This window comes from Mustela putorius, unplaced genomic scaffold (assembly GCF_011764305.1).
Source record: "Mustela putorius furo isolate JIRA1106 unplaced genomic scaffold, ASM1176430v1.1 tig00000487_pilon_pilon_pilon, whole genome shotgun sequence".
NCBI lineage: Eukaryota > Metazoa > Chordata > Mammalia > Carnivora > Mustelidae > Mustela > Mustela putorius.
The window spans coordinates 6,475,886-6,495,555 of record NW_025421399.1 but is presented as its reverse complement, the minus strand read 5'-3'; the positions used below and the strand labels follow the sequence as shown (position 1 = coordinate 6,495,555).

Sequence of the window (19,670 nt, the reverse complement as noted above, 5' to 3'; positions counted from 1 at the left end):
CCACTGACTCAAGGGTCAAGCAGGGCCTTCAGGTCCCTCTCTCATCTCCCTCACCTGTGTGTGGTGTTCTCGTTCCTTATCCCACAGACAGGCTCTTCCACTTGGTGGGAGACATGCTTCAGGCACCTTCAGACTTACTTCAGTTACTCTACACAAACTTAGAGAATCCTGAGGAGAGACAGATTATCTTTCTTTTGTATGGATACACAAAAATCCCCAGGAGGGACTATGATTGACCCTACCTGTGCCACATATCTACCTTTGGGACCAACCACTGTGGCCAAGAGCATTGACCAGACCTGGGTGACCTGGCCACCTCCATGGCCAAGGTGGAGGGTGTAATCAGCAGCCATACCAGAATGACATATTTAAGGTAGGGAAAGAGAAGTTCCCCAAAGGAAGGAGGAATATTGTCATTAAGAGAGAGAGATAATCATTCTTCTTGGGCTTTGGGGAAAAGTCTTATTTCACATACAGCTTTGGTTTTCCAGTCAGTCTTATTCCTAGTCCAAATGACACCTCACGTAAATTAGAAACATTAGCCCTGTCCTCCAGATAGTTTGATACCATCTGCTAGACAATTATCATCTTAAACACATGAATCTACAATGATAACAAATGTGATTGGTGCCCAGAATTGTACAGTGTACGACCCAGACAACCGAACACAGCCGCCCTCCCCACCCTTCATATGCTACAATTCCCTTCAATTACTTCAGCCCCTCATTAAAGAAATTCTTACCCCATAGAGCTCTAGGTAGTGCCCAGGTAGAGACCATAAATGGGAATGACAGCTGCCTGCCTACCTCCTCTCCAGTGCCCACAGACAGGGAGGAGTGAGCTACCAAGGGGACAGTAGCCAGCAGCAAAGCAAACTGGAGCCAAGGCAGGGCCATGAGTAATGACAGGAACCCTAGGGAACAGTTTCAGGGAGACAACTTGGGAAGGAAGAGACAAAATGTTTGCTTTTCCTCTGAGCGCTAAAAGAAGAGGATCCATGCAAAGAAGAGGCAGGGGTGTGCAGACACCCGGATCACATTAGCAATAAAACGACATGGAAAACTTGTGTCAGAAAGGTGTGGGAGCCAAGCAGCATAAGAACCACACACAGAGAACACCCACTTCACACCTGTAGGTTTTGGAGACATACCTCTGAGGGTATGAAGTTGGTGTTGGTCCCCTGGGGAGAGATGTGGGCAGTGCAGGCATAGTAGAAAGTTCTCCAACCACAACCAGGCCTGGCCCCCAAGAAGGGGTTCACCAAGGCTGATGCTGGATCCACCGAGAGTGTGCTGGGAGGAGAGAGGCCAACCAGCCTCGGACTGAGGGTGACCACCCCCCAGGCCTCCCTGAGCCCCTCACAAAGGTCACTCCGTCCTGGGCTCTGCTCGGCTGGAGCTCTGGCTACCAGAAAAGATGGTGTCAGGGACAGGCATGGGAGACGGGGAGCAATGCTGGGAGCTTTGGGGAACAGTGACTCTGGATTCAGCCAGGGAGGGGTTCTGTAGTCCGCCTGGGGCAAGTGCGGTGGGCGAGCTGGGAGGTGGGTTGTTTCATATCAGCTCCACTAGGGGTCCTCACAGCCCCAGAATGCAGAGGGGGTCGGGGGGTAGTTGGGGGGTGGGGGGCAGCTAAACCCACCTCATGCTGCCCCCAACCCACCCTCCGCTCCCCAAGCTCTGAGGGACAGACGTCTAGTGAGTGGGATGGTGGCGGGGGTGGTGGGGAGAGTGGTGGTGGAGAAATGACTCTAGAGACTTCTGTGTCGTCCAGTGGACAGTTATGCGTGTGTGTGTGTGTGTGTGTGTGTGTGTACAGATAGGCACACACTTAATGAATATCTAGTGACCATAGGTACACACAGGTGGCCCTGTGCACATGGGAACAGGAGCGTGGACTTAGACAACGGTGCAGATAGGAGGGACATGCACGGACGTGCGTGAAAGCCCAAGCGTGACTGTGAGTATAGGTGTGTGGACACACAGTGATAAAAGTCTAGTGTCCGGAATACGTGGTGTTCTTGTTCACCTTGGCGGGAGAGTAGATATGACTATATGTATGTAATAATACAAGTCTATGCACAAGCCTGATGTGAGTGTGGTTGCGTGTTTGTGTGAGCAATGAGCATGTGTGGGAATGGAGGTAACACACGGTGGAAGGGTTTGTGTGAATGTATGAAGGGTGATTTATGTGTATGGCTGAGCACGTGTGAGTATGGTTATTTGTAGGGAGACACGTTCGTGAGTGTGTACGGAGCGAGTGTGAGTGTGCGAGCTGGCACATGCCGCCGGGGCTCCTGGGAATGAGTGTGAAGGGATCCTGTTGTGTAGAATGAGCCTGGGTAAGCTCCTCAAGGGTGGGAAAGGACCCATGTGAATGGGCTCCTCCGCGTGCCCCACTGTGTGTGCACGTGCATGTGCGCGTGTGCGCGTGTGTGAGTGTGAACAGGCAAGAGTGTGCCAGCGGCCCCGGGCCCGAGCGGTCCCGGGCTAAGCCCGAGCACACCCGGTGAAGCGCAGCCCAGGCTCCCACCTGAAGATTGGCCCAGTCCTCAGGTTTCACTCATGACCCTGTGACATCAGCGGCAGCAGCTGTCCCCGCCGGCCGGCCCCCCGGCCAAGTCCCCCAGAGCCCCAGCCCCAGCCCGAGGTGGGCACGGCGCTCCAGGCTCGGCCGCAAGCACTCCGCTCCTGTCCAGCAGTGAGTACCGCACCCCGCCCCGCCCAGCACCCCGAGGGCCGGCCACCCCGAGGAGCAGGGCACCCTGGCCCCATGCCCAGCCTGGCTTCAAGGAAGCCACCACTTTGCTCCGGGCACCGCTGTCCTCCTGCCCACACCGGGCCCTGCTCTGCCCCGGCCGCAGCCGAGCTCCTTGGGCCTTGACCCTCCCCGTCCCCAAACTCGCCTCTTGGGGCCCCCCTCGGCTGCCCTCGGTGCCCCTGGCTGGCTGTCTTTGCCCTCAGCAAGAGTCCTGAGGTCACCAATGGCCCAGTGGTAAAGTCTCAGCTCCAGACAGACGAGCACAGGGTGACCCCAGGGACGGGACTGGGCTGAGTGTCTTCAGGAGAGGAGAGCGGGGAAGCGAAAACGCCTGTTCCCAGTGGCGGCTCAGCCTGTTCACCGGCTGGGAAAGCAGGGCTGTAGGGGGAGGAGAGCCGCGGGAGGCCGGGTGGGGGGTGGTGGCGGCTCCTTTGCTCTGCTGAAACAGGAATCTTCCAGATGCCAGCAGAGGACACATCTCAGGCTGCACCGCCCAGGCTCTGCCCACCGCCCCTGCCTCTCCCCGGGCAGCTTGTGGCAAGTGGGGAAGGCAGAAAGTGTCCTTTCCTGGACAAGTGGGGAAGGCAGAAAGCCTGGCCCAGGGGGAAGGAGATGGGGCCACAGCACTGAAGGGCCGCTGGGAAGTTCAGGAGGGGCCCTGGCGCCAGGGCAGAACGCAGCCCCTTCCCCCTCCCTGCTGGCAGAGCTGGCACCTCGGCCTCCGGGGAAGAGGGGGCCGGCAGCCACTAGTTCGAGAAGCCGAAAGGTCTGAGCGGAGGTAGGAGAAAGAGTTTGAGAGGAGTGTGGTGTTGCTTATCAGAGAGAAGCATTTGTTCAAAAGATCGGGAAGTCCCCATCTAGAGGGCCCTGAGGGTGGGGTGGGGGCTTTTGAGTCTTTCCAAGAAGGCACTGATGTGGCACAGAGGGCCTGAGCGCCTTCCCAGTCCACCCGGCAAAGGCTAACCACGTCTTGCGGCCCCTCCCCCTGCCCGGGGCACCAGGCCGGGGCACCACAAGGGTTCACACTGCCCCAGGTGGGGAGAGGGCCGTCCGGGTGGATCCTAAACATGGCTCCGTCCACCCATACCAGCAGTAGTGGGGGCCTGCCTGGAAATAAGTCACCCCAGAGTCCGGGAAGGGCAGAGCCCAAGGGAGACTGGAAGGCCCTTGAGTTTAGCCTCTGTAGAACAGCCAGCTTGAGGAAAACAGCTGGAGACCAGTTTGAGGCCAGTCTGGCTCATCTGGAGAGGGGAAGGGTCTGACAGAGAGATAGGAAGAGCCAATGGTGGGTTCTATTGTCATTCTTCTATGACCAAGACCATGATTGCCTCCCAGGGCCCTGAGTTGGAGAGCTAAGGAGACCCCAGGGGCGGCAGGACTGGTTTTCCCAGGACCCTCCAGATTCCTCTTGGGTCATCCCCAGCCCCCTGGCCGTGGCTGGCGGTCTCACTCTTGGAGGCCACGTTATGGACAGTTGAGGTGACCACATACGTATTGGAGCCACATCACCTATGTGGGCGATATGAGGTCCCAGACATAACCCAAGGGCCCCCTCCCGTGTCCATGCCAGTCATCTCTCAGGGGATCGGCTGGGATTTTTACTGGGGTTTTGGGAAGATAATTAAGGGTCTTTCCTAGGTGCCCCTGTCCCAGCCTGGCTTTGCTTGTGGTTTCTGGTTGGGAACCTGCCCGAAGTGAGGACTCGGGACTTGGAACCACCTTCCTAGCTCTAGACTGCCCTGAGCATCAAGGCCTGCCTACCCGTTTCCCTCGCCTGGGCTTCTGGGTCCCACGCTTGGGCCCAGGGTCCCGGGGAAGCCCGAGTTCAATCCTGAAACACACATCTCTTGGCCAGACTATGGAGGCGGTCCTGACAAGGGCCCTGCCTTCGGAGGCCGGAGGCCATTCCAGCCCCCAGAACAGAGAAAAGTGTAGAGAGTGGCAGGGAGGGGGTGGGGGGAGTCCAGCTGGGGATCGAGTTCAGAGAAGTCTCCCAGGGCCAGGCACAGCAAGAGAGGAGACAAGGGATTGGACTTCACCGAGACGAGCAGAAGGGCTCTCTCCAGGAGAGAGATGCATTGATGGGAAATGAAAAATCTGAGGCCCGAGTCCCAAGAGAGCAGGTAGGGAGAAGGGACAGGACGAGGGGGGTGGTCGTCAGCACCCCAGGTGCTGACTCTTCTTGAGGAAGGGTTCAGGCTCCGGGGGTCCTGTTCCTTGCCCAAGGCGCACAGCTAGTGAGGGGTGCTGACGCTGGTGCAGGGCTGGATAGGGGGCAGAGCTGGCCCCTGAGACTTGGGGGCAGTGCAGGGGGTTCCCATGGGTAGCCTGAGGGCTGGGGCAGGGGCTGGGCCTTCGGCAGGGGTCCCCACTCTATATCAGCAGAGACAGGCCATGGTATACAGGGGCTTTACACCTTTAGGAGGTGTGTGCTTATGGGGCTGGGGGGATCCCAGGTTCCCTCTACCTCCATCACCCCTGCCCCAGGCCTTTCATGTGCTCTGGCCCCCCTTCTGCCTCGTCAGCAACAGCTATTTTTATTCCCGGAGGTTTTCAGTCAACAGCCATCATTGGGGGATGGGGCAGCAGGAGGAGCAGGAGGGGCTCAAGGAGCAGACAGAGAGACGGGTGGCAGGGAGCTGTGCCCCTCGACAGGCAGGCTGCCCCTTCCCCTCAGGCCTTACTGCCCTCTGCCAGGAGCCCTAGCATAAATGCAAAGGACAGAACCACAATGGTCACCAGACCCCACTCTGTTTTTTAACTGGTTTGTGAAGCCAGGTGCCCCTGCCCGCCTCCCCGCTCCCCACAAGTTAGGTGCTCGAAGGACATGGTCCACGTAAGACCCGGGTGACGGTATAGCTTAGTGTTCAAGTGCCGGGGTTCTCCTGAGAGCCCCACGGGCCAGGTTTCAGCCCCAGTCTACTACATAAATCACCTCCACCAAGTGACTTACCTTCTCTATGCCTCAGTTTCCTTCTCTGTCAAAGGGCGTGACGAGAGGATCATGGTGAGGAGTAAGAGCTCGTGAATGGGAGGTGCCGAGAACAATGCTTGGCGTGTAGTCAGTTCTACATGTTAACTAGTAGTTAATGATCGTGGCTCTTACCAGGCTGTGACTCTGATGTCCATGTCTCATCTTGGGGCGGGGGGAGGGTGGGCAACGGAAGGAGGGAGAGGCGTGACGAAGGCGGGTCTGCCGGGCAGGCGGCAGGACAACCTTCCCCAGCGCTGGGCACCCTGCATAGCTGGGATGGGGAAATGCGTTTTTTTCCTATCTGGTCTCCCTCAGGTGAGGAAGATTCTTTTATAAAGCGGATGGCAGACCCCCTTTCAGGAGGGTCCGCCGTTGACTCATGTTGCTGTGAGGACAGTGACTCCAAAAGCCAAGCCGAGTCCCTCTGGCTCCCATTCCAGCAAGATCAGCTTGTGACTCCGGTCTCTTTGGAGGCTTGTAAAATCTTGATTGGCCTTAATTGGGGAGAAGGACCTTGTACCGGAATTGTTGGTGGGAAAACATCCCTAGAGCGGTTTCCGGTGTAGAGTGGAGTTCTCCAAAAAAAAGTGGCAGGGCCCCGCTGGCTGAAGGGGCAGAATGACTCTGCCAGCCTTCCTTGTGGGTTTCCGGTGATGGGACTAGGGCTCCACAGGCAGCAAGAGGATCACTCTTCCTGGCGCTGGTGACCGTGATCCCCAGCTCCCGGGACCTGGCAGGTGTGGGGGGGGGCCCCAGTGGGCAGGGCCACGGTCTGGGAAGGGTAAGGGTGTGGGGCAGCGAGAGGAGAGCACAGAAGCAGGCATCTCATGGGCTGGACTGCAGGTCAAAGCGGGCAGGGCAGGGGAGCAGCCCAGTGTGCGGGGGCGGGGGGTGTGGATCTGCCCAAAGGCGGGGGAGATGTGGCACAGATGTGTCCAGGAGAGGGTGTGCGTGCACAGGTTTGAGGGGTGACATCCACAGAACCCTCGTGGTCATGCTTGGGGGCTCCTGAGAGTGAGCCAAGCTAGCAGAGGGCAGGAAGCCCCAGGCCTGGGTGGAACGAATCAGCCTCCCCACCCTTTGGAGCAGCTGAGAAATGACTCATAGAAGCGATGTGTGTGTGTGTGCGTGTGTGTGTGTGTGTGTGTGTGTGTGTACAAGGGGCTGCAAAGGGACTTAGTGGGTACATGAGGGTCGACTGGTCTAAAAGAAACCCATACCTCAAGGAAGTCTCTTTACCAAGCTGTTGACTCATGGTCCCCGCTCTCACAGTTCTCAACACACATGGCCCCAGGAGGCCTGAGTCTAGTCTTGCCAAGGCCCGCCAGATGCCCGCCCCAACTGGTCCCTTTTAGGGGCTTGGCCCAAGGACCCTGGTCTGCCCTTTGAAGAGGACAGACAGGTGAGACTCAGGCCAGCCCAGTCCCCCAGAGGGCTGGGAGGAGGCAGCGTTTGTAGGAGCAAGCATGTGGACTGGCATCAGAGAGCTGCGTTCAAATTCTGTGCCTGCCACTTGTCCGCTGGGAGGCCGAGCCTGGAACAGTGCCAGGCACTCAGTAAACACCAAATGAACAGATCCATGACTGCTTTTCTTCAAGAAATAATCCTTCAGCCTCCACTTCGAGGGCCTATGCATATCAGCAGGCTGGGCGAAGGGGCTGAGGTCTGGGGGTTGAAGGAACCAACCTCCTTCACTCCCAACGGACTCTTCCCCATGCTGACTGAGGTGGGACATCTTTAGACGAATTCCTTTGATCTGAAGCTCAGTCTTGGGAGGGGAAAACCCTGCTTCTAGGGAGAAAAGCTTCCAGGCTTCCAGAGCTGCTGACAGATGAGCTGGGAGGGGTTAGAAAGAAGGGGACACAGTTCACAAAACCCAAACACAGCTCATTTGAGGATTTATTTCCCATTTGTGGGCTTTTTATTTCATCGGGCCCCAAGCCAACCAGAAACACTCTGGGTGAAGGCAAAGAGGTTTGAGAGGAGGAGGCAAGTTGGCGAAAACTTTTGAGAGCTGTTGGGGGTTGGCAGAGAATGGATCTGACTAGGGGGAGGGGGGCGGGGAAGGGGCTGCTGATATATCCTGAACAAGAAAACAAACTTGGCATTCAGTAAGTACAAAATAAATGTGGTCACCACTATCACACTTACCCCTTGCAGCAGACACATTATTAGGCTGGTTGATTCACGTCCCTAAAAAAGGGGGAGGCATTTTTTGGTCCAGTGAGCCCCACATGGAAAGTACAATCATCATTTGCCCACCCCTCATTCTGCAGCACCCCTCATGTGCCCCTGATTGTTTCCAGAACTCTTGGGGCTCCTGAGTGTCCGGAGGTTTCCACTCCGGCTCCAGGCCTCCCTCCAAGACCTCTTGGAGCAGATTTCCTCTACAGAGTGTTAGATCAAGAGTGCAGGGCACCTGGGGTGACTTCCTCCAGGGCCCTGGCCTGCCAACCCTTCAGCCCTAAGTGCTGGCAGAGAAACAACACAGCTACCCCTTTCCCATCCCCACCCCCACACTGCCCCAGCTGAGAAAGACTGTGACTTGAGATTTATAACGAGGGGGCATAGGGATCCGTTTTGCATTCCTGGAGCTGGGCCACAGTGGGAATGCAGGAATTTGGGAAGTAGGCCATCCGGATGCCCAGCGCTGTCTTTGGCACATTAGGAAAAGTTTGATCTCTTCCAGTTTCCCAGAAACTTCTGAGTCTGAGCCCTCACTGCAGATGAAGCTTAAGAAGGGGTCTCCACTGGCCACATGGAGCTCTGAAATAATCTTGCTTCCAGTCCACAGAGAAACAAAACAGCCTGCCCCTGGACTGTACTCTGCTGTCCAGGGAAAGACATGCTTGGTTGGCAAGAGGCATGATGACTGGGTCCTGAGCAAGGCCAGCAAGTTACCTGCCATCTCTGCATCCACAGAGATGGGCTCTAGCCCTAGAATGAACAGGGAAGGCTTCGAGGGACAGGTCACATCCATTCTCAATCTTCCAGGAGAGTTCTCATGTGGCTTTTATATCTCAGGCTAGTATGGCATGGCTGACGCTTCTTGGAGGATCCTGTGCCAATGCAAGTGCAGTGAGGTGGGTTTCTGGATGTTTGAAGGACCGTCTTTGAAGACAAAGTTTCCTAGGAGAAAAGGTTCTAGAAGTATGTGGTGGTGGATGTGGTAGTGATGTCTATCCTGAATTGTGTTTTCAATAATTTGGGACAGTCAGGATCACAGACACCCAGCTGTGAGGGTGTTGAACTGAGAGGAAAAATCAAGATCCAATAGGCTTTCACAAAGACTAGAAGTAAGAGGCATCTGAGTGGCTCAGTCGTTAAACTCCTGCCTTTGGGTCAGGACATGATTCTAGGGTCTTGGGATTAAGCCCTATGTCAGGCTCCCTGCTCAGCACGAAAACCCTGCTTCTCCCTCTCTCACTCTCCCTGCTTGTATTCCCTCTCTCGCTGTCTCTCTCTCTCTCTGTCAAATAAATAAAATCTTAAAAAAAAAAAAAAAAAAACCTAGAAGTGAAGAGGTGCAATGGACAAGGGGAACTTGTAGAATGTAAAGTCCAACACCTAAATTTATATTAATCTTGCATCTTGAAACCATTATTAGTTTCAGGTTGGGGGATTTTTTGGTCAGTTCTTTTGGATTTTGTACCTAGATAATCATGTCATCTGTGAATGAAGATTCTTTTATTTCTTCCTCTCCAAACAGTATACCTTTTATTTCCTTTTCTTGTCATATTGCATTAGCTAAGATTTCCAGTATGATTTTGGAAAGCAGTGGTAGAAGGCAACATCTTTGCCTTGTTCCTGACCTTAATGGAAAGCTTCTAGGTTCTCATCATTAAGTACTATTTAGCTATAGGTTTTTTGTAAATGTTCTTTATCAGGCTGAGGAAGCTCTCTACTATTCCTAGTTTACTGAGTTGTCGTTATTGTTGTTGTTGTTATTGTTGTTTTATTATGAATGGGTATGGGGTTTTGTCAAGTTCTTTTCCTGCATCCCTTGATATGATTCTATGTGATTTTTCTTCTTTAACCTATGGATGTGATGGATTACGTTAGCGGATTTTCTAACGTTGAACCTGCCTTGCATACTTGGGATAAACCCCACTTGGTTGTAGTTATACTGATTTTTATACACTGTGGGATTTGATTTGTTAATATTTTGTTTGGGGTCCACCTGGATTTAAAAGGGAAAAATCAATTGCACAATTTATAGGATAGGGAAGGTCTAATTTGACTATAGTTCAATGAGGAAAAGATCCAGGAGTGATTGCAAATTTCACCTTTTTAGTAGCTGCTGAAAAAATGAATCCTATCTTGGGATGAATGAATACAAAGGGTGTCTAGGCCGGAGGGAAGAGGCCGTTGTCTGTGGTCAGATTATGTCTGGAATTGGGTGTTCCAACCTGGCAGCCCCACAGAGAAAGACAATGCTGGGCTGGACCTGCTCCAGAGTGGAGCCGCCTCAGCCTCCTGTGTCCTTACACTTGGCTCCTTGCCTCTGGACAGCTGGCCCCAGCCTAGCTCCCTGACTCCTGATCCTTCTTCCCCCACCCTCATCCCTGTCTGCTCACCACCTCCAGGCCCCCAAGATGGCCTGACTTTACTCACCACTTCCGCCCAAACTTCCGTTTCAATGCAAGTTCCGTTGGGGCTTCTCACTTACTAAATGGGCTCTGGCCCTGGCGCCCAGGGAGCTGGGTTTTATTCTTGGTGTGGCCTCTCATTTATCACTCTCTAAAATTATCTTATTTGCTTCCCTATTTATTATCTGCCTTCTCCCTCTGGAATGCAAGCTCAGTGAGGACAGGGAGTTTGCCACCGTTATACTGTAGCTCCTAGACCAGAACCCAGGACACAGCAGATGCTCAAGAAATGTTTGTCGAATGAATAAATGTATGATCTGGGGGGAGTTGCTGCTCCTCTCTGGGCCTCAGGTTCCCCATCTGTGAAACGAGGGAGTTGGACTCTTTGATCTCTTGAGTCCTTGCAACTCCAAAGTTCTTAAATTCAGTGGGAAGAGGTTGTCGGGAGCCCCCTGCAGGCCCTCAGCTGCCACATCTGAAGGACAGACTGGGGGTGGAGGCCAGAGTCGGATTTCTGGCAGGTGGGAGGAAGAAGGTTCAAGCTGTCACGTCGGCCTCCTTTACTCCAGGTTGTAGCTGAAAGAGCCACATGGAGATGTGCCATCATGACACCTAACTCTTGATATGGGGTTCTGTGGTGCTTGTCCTTGCCAGGAAGCCACCGTGCACACATCCCAGATAACCCTTCATTCCTCCACTGGAAACAATATAGCTTGTCCTGTCTATTCTGGACACATTGAAAGGGTGGACAGAAGGCACATACTTGCCAACTAACTGTGGTCTTATCTCAACCCACTGCCCCTGTGAGGGGCTCTCCAAGGCTGCAAGGTGAAGTCCAGACTCCCATGCCTGAAAATCGAGGCTATGGCCAGCGGCCCAACACACCTTCCCCAAATCCCTGAATAGATTTTCTGCCCCACAAAGACTGCAGCTCCCTATGTCCAGCCTCTGTCTTTGCTCTGGCTCCTCCCTCTCCCTGGAAGGTTCTTCCCCACTATTTCTCTGTGTTTATAACTTAAGCATCCTTTGAAGCCCAACTGAAAAACCCCATCTTTCTTTCCCTGACCTGGGAGTAACCATTCATCCACATGAACTCCCACAATGACCTACCCTCTTTAGGGCAATCATCGCTTTCTCCTCATGTCATAGTCACATGAGCTCGTGTCCACCTTCCCCCAACCACCAGATCTTGGAAAGCAGGATGCCCAACAGGTGCATCTTTGTGTCCTATTCAGGGCTGGCTCAGCTTCGGGCTTACGAACAGAATGGATGGATGGATGGGTGGATGGATGGACTGATGGATTAAATATATCAGAATCCATTTTATCCCTGGGCAGGTCTGTATTTAAGTCTTCATCCACTCATTCTTTTAGCAAACATGTCTTGAGTGCCTACTGTGTGCCTAGTCCCAGGACTGGCTATAGCGAGCTAGACAGACAACTCGTGTCCTCTTGGCATTTCAGCCTAGTGGAGAAGACAGACAAAATAAATTAGGCAAATTACTGGGACACCTGGGTGGCTCAGGTCATGATCCTGGAGTCCCGGGATCGAGTCCCACATCGGGCTCCCAGCTCCACGGGGAGTCTGCTTCTCTCTCTGACCTTCTCCTTGCTCATGGTCTCTCACTGTCTCTCTCTCAAATAAATAAATAAATAAATCTTTTAAAAAAATTAGGCAAATTACTTGTTTAAGTAATTATCAATTATAAAATATGTGATGGAAAACACAGGAGACTGTGATAGAGAGTAGAGAAGGAAAGCGTCACTTGGAGAAGAGACATTTGAGCCTAGGCTGGGGGTGAGCTGGAAAGGGGCCAGTGGGACTGGGGCAGAAGGAAGAGGGAGAAATCAGGAGACAAGGGTGGAGAAGGAGGCAGGGACTGGATCACCCGGGCCTTGCAGATCACTGTAAGACTTTCAGGTTTTGTTCAAAGCACAACAGGAAATTGCTGGAAAAATTTAAGCAGGAGAAACAACATGATTAGTTTCTTGTTTTTAAAAGATCACTGGCTGCTCTATGGAACAGATTTGCAGGGGCCAGGGCAAAAAGTTAGCAGGAAGCAGGCTATTGCAAGAGATTATTGTGATACGGTCCAGGGGGAAAAGGTGGAGGTCGCGTATATTTTGGAGATAGTATTAATGGAACTTTGGATGGGCTTGGTGTAGAAGGCGAGGGGGAAGAAAGCATTCAGGAGGCACCCTGATGTTTGCCTGGAGCAACCAGATGGATGGATGGACATTTTCTGGGTTGAGGAAGACTATGGGTTGAACAGTTGAAGAGCACAAATGCTTCGTCCCAGATACCACACATAGGTTGGGATACCTCTTAGCTCTCCACATGGAGTGGTTCAGTTGGCAATTGCATACATCAGTCTGGAGTTCAAAGGAAATGTGATGCTATTCTTGTCACACTACTTACAGCCCTAGGAATGACGCCATCTAGACCCAGACTGAGAAACTTTAGAGACTGGGGAAGAAAGAGGAACAAGCGAAGAAATTGAAAAGAAGCAGCCAGAGAGGTAGGAGGGAAACCATGGATGTACTCTCAGGGAGGCTGAGCGAATAGAGCCTTTCCAGAAGGGGGCTGCAGCCAAGTGGGTTGAATACTTATGAGAGGTTGAGGGAGGTGAAGACAGAAACGTGTTCAGCAGACTTGGCAGTAGAGAAGGTGCTAGTGACTTGACAAAAGCCATTTCAGTTGAGTTGGTGGCGGGGAGGGGGATGGAAGCCAGGTTGGAATGGGCTGGGGAGTGAACAAAAGGTAAGGAAGTAAAGACAGCTGGTGTGGACACTTTCTAAGAAGTTTCTCCATGAAGGGAAATCGAAAAATAGGGCAATATGAGGCTGGAAGGGTGGTTTCTGTCACCACCACCATTATTTTTGCAATGGGAGAGCCTAGTCATAGACAGGAAGAAGTTGACAGTGGTAGAGAGAAGATAACTAGAGAACGGGGTCCTTAGGAAGGTAAGAGGGGTCAGGGTTGAGCCCACATGGCTTTGGTGACTCCTCATCTTCCGTTTTAGCAGGATGGCAGGGGCAGGGGCAGGGGCAGCAAAGAGGTTTTTGTCAATTAGATGGTGTGCGATGCTATGTTCGCATTGGAGGCCAGGAAAAGTCACTGCCTGGGCGCATCCCAGGGAGGACCGTGGAGTGGGGGTGTTGAGGAAAGAAGAGAAGGCATGGAGTAGTTTTCTCACAAATTGGAAAAGTGAGGGCACCAGAGAAACCTGTACTTCCAGGACAAAGGTGAGGGCACACATGACATTTGTAACCACGTCGGCTGCAAACCCTGTCCAGCCCAGCCTTCGTTCCAGCAACGTCTAGCCTCTCAAGGGCTGAGCCAAAAACAGCACAGCTGGGAGACGGGTTGGGGCTTCCCCAGATGAGTGAGATGGAAGGAGAGAGAAAGCCGGAGTCAAGAGTATTTTCGAGGAAGGATTGTGATGATGGCGCTTATAGGTAAGCTGGGTAAGTCAGAGGGTTCTGCTGGAGAGTTAGAAAATGCATGGACAAGGGGGTGAAGGCTGGAAGAATCCCAAGGATCACAGTAAAGGGCACTTGACTGTGAGCTGAGAGGTAGGAGCGGGGGAGAGACTATTAAAGGACATATGGTCTCTGGTCATGATTTAGATTCAGGGTGTGCTTACAGGAAAGAGGGGCAAAGGTGGAGGGCTCCTCCCATTCATTCATCCACTCATTTAATAACCTCTTATGGGGCACCTGGCAGGCTCAGTCGGTAGAGCATGTGACTTTTGATCTCAGGGTTCCGAGTGCGAGCCCCATGTTGGGTGTAGAGATGACTTAAAAACAAAATCTCGGGGCGCCTGGGTGGCTCAGTGGGTTAAGCCACTGCCTTCAGCTCAGGTCATGATCTCGGAGTCCTGGGATCGAGCCCCGCGTCGGGCTCTCTGCTCAGCGGGGAGCCTGCTTCCTCCTCTCTCTCTGCCTGCCTCTCTGCCTGCTTGTGATCTCTCTCTGTCAAATAAATAAATAAAATCTTTAAAAAAAAAATCTCAAAAAAACACAAACAAACACTTTTGCTCAGCATTAGGCACATGGGTGATACAAAGAAGAAATCCACTCAGGGCATCCAGGGAGGGTTTCTGGAGGCAGTGGTTCTTGTGTAGGTTGAGACTAGAAAGACAAATTAAAGTTCTCTGGGGTGACAAAAAGGAGGGGTGTTCCAGGAAGGCAAGCAGACCATAAGCAAAGGCTCGGGGGTGGCTATAAAACAGCTTGGCCCATCTGAGAGACAGCAGTGGCACAGCCAGAGTGTGGGCACGTGCAGGGCAGGGGAGGGCGGTACAGGGGTTGGCTGGGGTCATGGGGAGACGGGGAGGCCAGGTGGAAGGTGTGGACACACTACAAAGCAGTAAGAAGCCACTGAAGGAGCAGCCAGGTTTGATCAGATTTGTGATTTCAGCAATGTGGGTGATGGATTATAGTGGAGCCCAGTGGGAAGTAGGGAGGCAGGTGGGGGGTATCTGGACAGAGCAGGTGAAGGGTGAGGAAGGAGCAAGAGCCTGAAGGACGGAGAGCCCTGTGGGTGCTGGACGTGGGACTGGACCAGGTGTACCACCAGCCAAATCCATGCCTCAGCGGGCCCAGCCAGGGACGCACTTTTCCCCTCCTGGAACAAGACATCCAGATGCCAAAGGGGCTTCAGGCCTGGTGAAGAGGGCAGGACAGGGATTTAGGATGAAGTACAGATTTTGAAGGGGGAGATGCGGACTCTGCCTGGGGCCAGCTGGGGTCAGCAGGAAGAGGTGCTAGGCCTGCCTGTGTGGGTCCAGAGTCTGGCAGGGGGAGAGCCCAGGGGAGGAAAGAGAGGCAAGAGCTGGGCAGCCGTCTCTAAACAGACCTGTGCCAATGGGCCAGGCACCAGATTCAGTGGTGACCCCAAACCCCAGGCTGTGAGGAGTCTGGTGGGGGAGACAGATACCAAGGGACAATCTGGCAAGCAGGGAGTGAATTACCGCTGACCTTAGAGCTTTGCAGACTCTGGCTGCAGGAAGGGAGCCGTGACTCCACTGGTCTGGAGCCATCGAGGAAGCGGTACTGTCTCTTAAAAAAAAGAGAGAGAGAGAAGAAGGAGGAGGAGGAGGGGAAGAAGAAAAAGGGGAAGAAGGAGAAAGACAGCGGCAGCATGAGGTGCCTGAGGGGCGCGGGAGGGCCAGCTGAGAAGAAGCTGCAGGGTTTGTGCACTTGGGGGGGCCTCTGGGGACTCCAGCAAGTGTGGCTTCCACGAGGGATGGGGTGGAGCCAAACTGTCTCTGGTTGACTGTCGTCCCACTTGGGCCCCCGTGAAGGGCAGAGTGGGCAGTGGCAGGCCAGAGGATGGTTGCCAAGCGAGGCTTGTGAACTGGGAGGGCGCCCAGCAGCCACGGGCTGTCCGCACGGCCATCAGGCAGGTCAGCGTCTTCGGTCTGGGCGTGTCTGTGGGTGCGGGGGTGGGATGAAGGTGGGGAGGTGTGCGGCTGGCGGCAGGGTGGGACCGCGGGGCGTGTGCGTGTGTGTATGCGTGCGTGCTTGCACACACACGCTCCCACGCCCACAATGGGGCCGAGGAGCAGCTGAAGGATGGGGTCAGCAGGGATGAGCAGAGTCATCCCCGTGGAAACACGACTCCCTGGGTGATGGCAGGGAGCAGCTGGGCCGCCAGGCCAGGGGGCGTGGCCGGCTCTGCCCAATGGCTCTGGCCTCTCCCTGGGCCACCCTCCCCACCTGTTGGCCAAGCCCAAGGAAGTGCTGTGCTGGCTGGAGCAGGGACACTGTGCAGGCATCGGAGCCCACTGAGAAAGGGCCACCATCCAGTGGAGCTCTGGGGGCCTCTGACGGGGTCTGTCTAAGCCCCTTTGGTGGCGAGGTGGCTCTGGGGTGTCTGTCTGGGCAGGCCTTGCAATGGCTCGTGTGAATGGGCTGCGGCGGTCCTCCTGTGCCTGCCTGCTGACGTGGGTCATTCCCCAGGACCTTTCAGAGAAGTGACCCACCCCCTCCCTTGCACAGGGAATGGGCTCAGGAGGGCTGGGCAGGAGACGGGGCCATCAGGAGAGGTCAAGGGACAGTCCACACTGTTCTCACAGGCCTCTAAAGCTCCAGGGGGGGTGCACCCAGTCCACACAGGGACCACCAGCCAAAAACAGTCCCTGGGACCTCTAGCCCTGTCTCCACCATTGAAACTGTCCTTGTCATTATCCCCAGGACCTTGCCTTTGTGTCGCTTTGTGTCGTCCTCTTCCACATTAACATCTGCAGGCTCTCCTGCTGTGGCCACACACACACACACACACACACACACCCTGTATCCTCCTGCTCCAACCCCTCTGCTTGCCCATGGGATAGATCCCACAGGTTCCGTGGGCGGGAACTGGAGGGACCCTCTGCAGAGCCTGGGTGCCTTCCTTCTTCCCTCTCCTAATCCAAATCATGCTTTCCCAAAGCTCAGGATATAGTAGCCCCCACCCCACGTCTTTCTTTCCCCTTCCCTCCAGACCAAGGATGGTAAATACAGGCAGATCCACTACATTCTCTTTTCTCGTGCCCTGGCAGACATCACTAATCAATCACAACAGTCCTTTTTCCACCCAGGCTGGCTGCAGCCTGGAGGGTATCCACCTGCATCTCCAGGCCTCCCATAGCAGCTGAACTAGGTCAGCCCTTAAGATGAAATCCATCTGCCACTCCTGCTTTAGGGTTGCTCCCACCAAGCCTTTCCTCTTGACCCTCAGGGCCTCGAGCACATTCACATCTGACTAGAAAGACAAATTCCTCGCCGCAGGACAGAACCACCTGAGCATAGCCAGCTGTGGTTCTCTCTGTCCCCATAGGCTGACGCCACCCAGTTCCGGAGCTTGGGCGCAGGAGGTGGTTGAAGGCACTGGGGCACTGGCCCCACCGAAGAGGACCTGGTGGTTTGCTGTCTGTCCCAAGGGCAGCCCACCCCCTGCTGGGGAGAGTGGTGCAGGCCCGAGGGGGGATGCTCTTGTGTCCAGCACCTGCCCAGGCCTTACAGGCACAGCTCCCCGTCCCTACAGGGCTTGCACGTCAGCACCCCCGGCCTGGCCCCGGGGCAGACAGGAGGTGAGTAGCAGACAGCAGGCCCAGGGCCTGGTAGGCGCCCAGCCCCCAGGGAGCGGCACACTGCAGTCTCGCAGGCCACCTGCCACCCTCCTGGACGCCGAGCCCAGGATGCGAGGATGGCGAGCTCATCTCTGCCCACCCTGGTGCCTCTGGGCCCTGAATGCCTGCGCCCTTTCACCCGGGAGTCCCTGGCGGCCATAGAGCGGCGGGCGCTGGAGGAAGAGGCCCGGCAGCAGCGGAACAAGCAGATGGAGATCGAGGAGCCTGAAAGAAAGCCACGCAGTGACCTGGAGGCTGGCAAGAACCTGCCCCTCATCTACGGGGACCCCCCACCCGAGGTCATCGGCATCCCCCTGGAGGACCTGGACCCCTACTACAGTGACAAGAAGGTCTGGGCCAGTAGGGTTTCCTCTCCCCACCTGTCTATCGTCCGCCTGTCCCTGGGTCTCACAGCTCCCTCTCTGCCACAGACCTTCATCGTCCTTAACAAGGGCAAGGCCATCTTCCGCTTCTCCGCGACACCCGCCCTCTACATGCTGAGTCCCTTCAGTGTCGTCAGACGTGGCGCTATCAAAGTGCTCATCCACTCATATCCTGCCCAAGCGGGGCGTGTGCCGGGGCAAGAACGGGCTGGGGGCGGGCAAAGCCAGGTGCTATAGGCGAGGAGGCCCTCCCCCCACCTCTGCTCCTACCTGCTCCCTCACTGTCCTTGACCCTCCCCTGACGCTGTTCAGCATGTTCATCATGATCACCATCCTGACCAACTGCGTGTTCATGACCATGAGCAACCCGCCTTCCTGGTCCAAGCACGTGGAGTAAGTCTCTTCCTTCCTCCTCCTCGGAGGCCCCCTCCCCACACCCCACCCCTGTCTGGGACATAGCCCACCCCAGGGGTCTGAACCCTGAGGGTGCCCCGTGTGGTACTGCTCTTGTCTTCCAGGAAGACACACACTCTTATTGTCCCCCCCATCAACACTGCCCCCCCCGGGAGGGGGTGCACACTGTCACTTTCACCAATCAACCCCCCGGGCAGCATATTTCATTTTTGTGACCTCCCTCCTGGGAGGTCCATCATGGCCACGCCTGGCCCTGGCCACCCTCTCCCCACCAGGTACACGTTCACGGGGATCTATACCTTTGAGTCCCTCATCAAGATGCTGGCCCGGGGCTTCTGCATTGACGACTTCACATTCCTCCGGGACCCCTGGAACTGGCTGGACTTCAGCGTCATCACCATGGCGTAAGCAGGGCCTGGGGGGCTTCCCAAGGCAGAGGAGTGGGAGAGAAGGGGGCCAGGCCTCAAAGGGGGAAGCTGAGTGGGCTGACCCTCTTGGGGGGGGGGGTGCTGCAGGGCTGACAGGCAGGTGTGCAGTAAGCTGTCTCATCCTAGGGGATGCCATGGCTGGGGTCTGGCTTGGAGGCTCTCCTGATGCCTCCTCAATGTGTCACCATGCACCATGTGCCACGACACGCGGCAGTGCTGGACCCCGATCCCATGGGAGAGCTGAGCTATCCAACCCCCACTCCCATCAAAGTTCCTGCACTGTCTTCCCAGCTCTCAGGGCCCAGGAGGAACCTTGGGGTGTCTAACATGGCCTTCCCTCTAACACCTGTGGTAACCCCAACCACAAGGATTCCTCAGGAATCCTCATTCTGGGCCTAGAGGAGCTGTGACTTCTGCCCTCATATCTGCTCCTGACTCTGACACAGTCTTCACCCCAACCCCCTGGCCCAGGTACCTGACGGAGTTTGTGGACTTGGGCAACATCTCAGCCCTGAGAACCTTCCGGGTGCTGCGGGCCCTGAAAACCATCACAGTCATCCCAGGTAGGTGCGGGGACCCCCTGCCTGGGCCAGCAGGCTTCCCCCCTATGCCCAGGCCTGGAACCTAACACTCAGGTCCAGGAGCCTGACCCAGGGTCACAATGCTCTGACGCCAAAACCTGGACATAGTCAGGGGGCCCCATGGCCAGGGAGGAGAAGGAGCCAGAGGCTGGAGGATGGGCGTACAAGAAGCAGCACAGCAAGGTGGTTAGAACACAGACTCTGAGCCAGATTTCCTGAGCTCAAGTCTCATCTCCACCACTTTCTAACTTTGACCTCAGGTAACTGGTTCAACCTACCTATGACTCAGTTTCCTCCTCTATAAAATGTGTGTGTAATAGTCCCACTCATTGGGGTGTTACGAGGAGTAAGTGTGCATGGATGTGTGTTAAATGAAATGAGCAGCTGGGCAGAGCAGAGAACTCAACCTGAGAGAGACAAAGGG

At 55.0% G+C, this 19,670-nt stretch overlaps 1 protein-coding gene across 1 annotated transcript in view; it reads left to right on the top strand.

The window, feature by feature from the left end:
- Window positions 1-1,843: 1,843 nt before the first annotated feature.
- SCN4A (sodium voltage-gated channel alpha subunit 4) overlaps window positions 1,844-19,670 on the top strand; it is a 44,112-nt gene continuing 26,285 nt past the window's right edge. Inside the window, exons 1-6 of the mRNA XM_004749158.3 lie at window positions 1,844-2,700; window positions 17,149-17,790; window positions 17,872-17,990; window positions 18,127-18,216; window positions 18,513-18,641; window positions 19,137-19,228. Of these exons, the coding sequence (XP_004749215.1) occupies window positions 17,518-17,790; window positions 17,872-17,990; window positions 18,127-18,216; window positions 18,513-18,641; window positions 19,137-19,228 (703 nt within the window). The 5' untranslated portion in view covers window positions 1,844-2,700; window positions 17,149-17,517. The remainder of the gene's footprint in view (window positions 2,701-17,148; window positions 17,791-17,871; window positions 17,991-18,126; window positions 18,217-18,512; window positions 18,642-19,136; window positions 19,229-19,670) is intronic.